The sequence below is a fragment of the Eimeria acervulina genome, genomic scaffold (genome assembly GCF_000499425.1).
Source record: "Eimeria acervulina Houghton genomic scaffold, Eah_scaff1600, whole genome shotgun sequence".
NCBI lineage: Eukaryota > Apicomplexa > Conoidasida > Eucoccidiorida > Eimeriidae > Eimeria > Eimeria acervulina.
In genome coordinates this window covers 2,236-5,889 of record NW_013550179.1, presented here as the reverse complement: position 1 = coordinate 5,889, position 3,654 = coordinate 2,236, and the positions used below count along the sequence as shown (strand labels likewise).

General features: G+C 42.9%; 1 protein-coding gene across 1 annotated transcript in view; it reads left to right on the top strand.

The window, feature by feature from the left end:
* Nucleotides 1-1,494: 1,494 nt before the first annotated feature.
* Nucleotides 1,495-3,654, top strand: part of EAH_00061500 (hypothetical protein, conserved) — a gene marked incomplete at both ends in the record, with an annotated part of 4,091 nt that continues 1,931 nt past the window's right edge. Inside the window, 3 exons of the mRNA XM_013396989.1 lie at nt 1,495-2,097; nt 2,388-2,709; nt 3,090-3,368. Of these exons, the coding sequence (XP_013252443.1) occupies nt 1,495-2,097; nt 2,388-2,709; nt 3,090-3,368 (1,204 nt within the window). The remainder of the gene's footprint in view (nt 2,098-2,387; nt 2,710-3,089; nt 3,369-3,654) is intronic.

The following is a 3,654-nucleotide window of genomic DNA, read 5'->3' as shown; positions in this document are numbered from 1 at the left end:
GCTGCATTAAATATTAAAAAGCACTGTCTTATGGGCTTTATATATATATATATATATATATACATGTAAATATATATATATATATATTAAATGTTGAATTTATTTGCAGGTTCGGGGCAAAGACTTCCGCCACGAGAAGACGAAAAAGAAAAGGGCGACGTGGAAAGGCTGCGGTGAAATCCCGATGACGGTAAACTCAATTCAATTTGCAAGCGACTCAGATTAATTGTTGAAATAATTAATTTATTTACTTTTATCAGTAGCAGCTGTAGTTGCTTACTTTTATTCATTTCTTCAATTTCATGTTGGCGGTATGGGGGTGGTGAGGAGGTCTCAACGGGCGTCCAAGGAACCCCGGAGTTTCTTGTTTTTTTAATTCATTGTGCAGTATTATTATTCACTTTATTGGTAACTTCCTCTTCTGAAATCAACATTAAATACTTTAAAAACAAGAACTTGCTTGTTTTCTCGCTGCTTTCCGCGCCTTCTAGTTGACGCGGTCGCCGCACAAAAAGTTGCAAAATGTTAGGAACTTTCGTTTTGCTTCGATGCTAGTTCTTGTTTTCCTGGAAAGGGTGTGTTATTACACCTGAACGTCTCAGTGGATGAATGCATATAGTTTAAATAAGGCATGTTTAAAGTAGTCAGAGAAATGAACGCGAAATTACCGAGAAAGAAGCCAAAACGCATTTCTTCATTCGTCGTAGACCTGCACATACACCCCACGGTGTATGCGCAGATTTCGCAATCCTCTGGTGCAGACTGACAGTACTACGATGCCCTTTATGAGTATCAGTCTCTCAACTGATGCGTTATTCGATTAAAATGAACAACCAGAGAAATGCGTATTTCCTCCTGTAGACAGCTGCTAGGGAATCTAACATTCTTCATTCTTCCTTCAGCTGACTGTCACTGACGCCGGCGTTTCCCAGTGCTCCACAGGCACTCAATGCAGATCTGAGGCATTAATTTTAGCCTTTTACAGCTCTATTCAAAACTTTGCTAGCTAACTTGCTGAGGGACCCTCTGGCGGCGAGAGGAATACAGCAGAGTTTCACCTCGACTAAGCCAGTTTCAAGCCCAAAGGGCTCTAGACGTCTTTTAACAAGCGTTTGATCTTTGCAACATGAGCTTAGAATTCGTTGGAGAAGATGTTTCTATTCTTTATCAACCTACAATGCAGACAGGAGGGCCTTTGTATACACCTTACATATTCCGCCTCGCCCTGTGCTTGCCTGTGCATGCATTGAATGAAACGTTTCGTGTTATTAACAATTAAACGAGTGAAAACGCATGCAGTTAATACCTCAAGATGCTTCTCTTAGCGTTTAATTGGATTTCTTCTACCTCGTGGTTCCTGGGGCTGGCAGAAGGCTAAATGTATGCAGCCCCTGCGTTGTAAGAGGAGTTGTATAGGTACGCCAGTTAATAAGAAATGCATTTGTTGGTTGGAAGTCTTTATTTATTTTTGTTTATTTCAAGGAATGAGAGAAGATGAGACCTTCGTTTCGGCTGCCTGCTGCAGCGGCTCGCTCCCTTAGCAATGCCTCTAGTAGTGCTGCGTTTGTTTCTTCCTGTGTTAGCTGCACAAAACCCCAGAACCAACATATAATTATTCCTCTGTTTCAGAGACATTGCTGCAGATTCCATTCAAATGCAGCAGCTACACAGTCACACTCAGCAGCTGCAGATACACCGCAGATTCGCGAGTGGGAGAAGCCGCTCATCGCTGAGGTGTACAGACAGCTCCGTGGCCAGCCTGTCCAGCTGCGTCCCTCTTCCTCTTCTTCTTCCTTCTCATCAGCATCAGCAGCATCAGGAGCAGCTGGTGCAGCACGTCCGTCTAACGAGCCGGTCGACAGCAGCAGCAGCAGCAGCAACAGCAGCAGCAGCAGCAGCAGCAACTGGGGCCCCACATCTCCGTTACCAGGTTGGGAGTATTACCCTGAAGATGAGAGGGGCCTCCGCTTCGGCTCTGCTTATATGTTTCTGACTTTGGCTTGGAACCGAAAATTCAGCCGACTAAGAGATCTCCTCGTCAACGCAAACAGATCCAGAGAAGGCGCTAAACAAGTCCTCAGTAGAGTTCTTTCTGTTGTACGTACAACTCCAACTCTCAAACATATGCTGCTCTTGCTGCTGCTGCTGCTGCTGCTGCTGTTGGTGGTGGTGGTGGTGCTGCTGCTGCTGCTGCTCTGGGCCCCAATTGCTTCCCTGTTGCACCGCGCGCTGCAGCAGAATCGCAGAATTGCAATACTTGTTGCTGCAGCAGAGATGCATCATGTGCTGCTGCAAGAGGGTCAGCAGCTGCTGCTGCATCTGCAGCTGCTGCTGCATCTGCTGCTGCGTATGCGTTGCTGCGGTTCTTCATTTGCTGCTGTCTGCAGGTTGCTGAAGATTTGTCTAACGGCGTCAGAGCCCAGCCTTCTGCTGAGACCAGCAGCAGCAGCAGCAGCAGCAACAGTAACAGCAGCAGCAGCAGCAGCAGCAGCACATCTTCTGAGAAGACAAGCGAGAGTCTCTCTGCTGCACCCCACACCCCGGCACCCGCACCCGATGATCTCTTAGCAGCGCTGCAGGGGGGCTTAAACAGTCAGCTGCTGCTGCTGCTGCAGCAGCAAACTTCTTTTTTAATGCAAAGAGGAATCTCTATTCGCTCGGTTATTAAACCCCAAAGGGTTGTCGTAGACAACGTATATGGCATCGTAGGTAAGAAACAATATACATATATATATATATGTATATATGTATATATATATGTATATATATATATATGTATGTATATATATATATATATATATGTATATATATATATATATGTATATATATGTATTATGCATTTATATGTTTATTTACTTTACTCATATGCACATATATGCATATATATATATATATGTATGTATATAGAAATAGTTGTATGTGCGCATATATATATATATATATATATGCATATAAGTATATACATGTATATATATATATATATATATACATATAAGTATATATATGTATACATACATATATATATATGCTGATCTTAATGCATAGAGTGTATAGAATTGAGTGTATTTGTTTTCTGTGTTTGTTTGAAGGCTGCACAAGGGGCTCTAGTGCTTCTTCGATGCAGTTAGTGCAGCACGGGTCGGTGCAGGTGCTGCTGCGGCGCAGCAGCAGCAGCAGCAGCAGCAGCAGCAGCAGCATGAGTCCTGCCGCCACTGTGTATATGCCTAAGCCTCGCCCATTTGACTTTGAAGCTGCTGTTGCAGCAGCAGAAGCAGCAGCAGAACCCGATTCAGCAGCAGCAAAAGCAGCAGCAGCAAAAGCAGCAGCAGCAGCAGCAGCAGCAGCAGCTAGATCCAGTGAACAAAGCAGTAAGATAGATACTGAAGATACAGAGCAAGGAGAAGCAGCAGATATATTAACAAAAAGACAGCAGCAAATAATGCAAGAAGAAATATGGCGATCAAAGAAAAGACAGCAAACTCAAATTCTGCTCAGACAGCCGACAACCTTCAGGCGTCAGCAGCACTTATATATATTATATATATTATATATCAATAAATATATATAATCTATATATAAATATAAGCATATATATATATTTATTTATATTTATGTATATTCATATACTCTCCTATTCTCTAGCATATTCTTGTT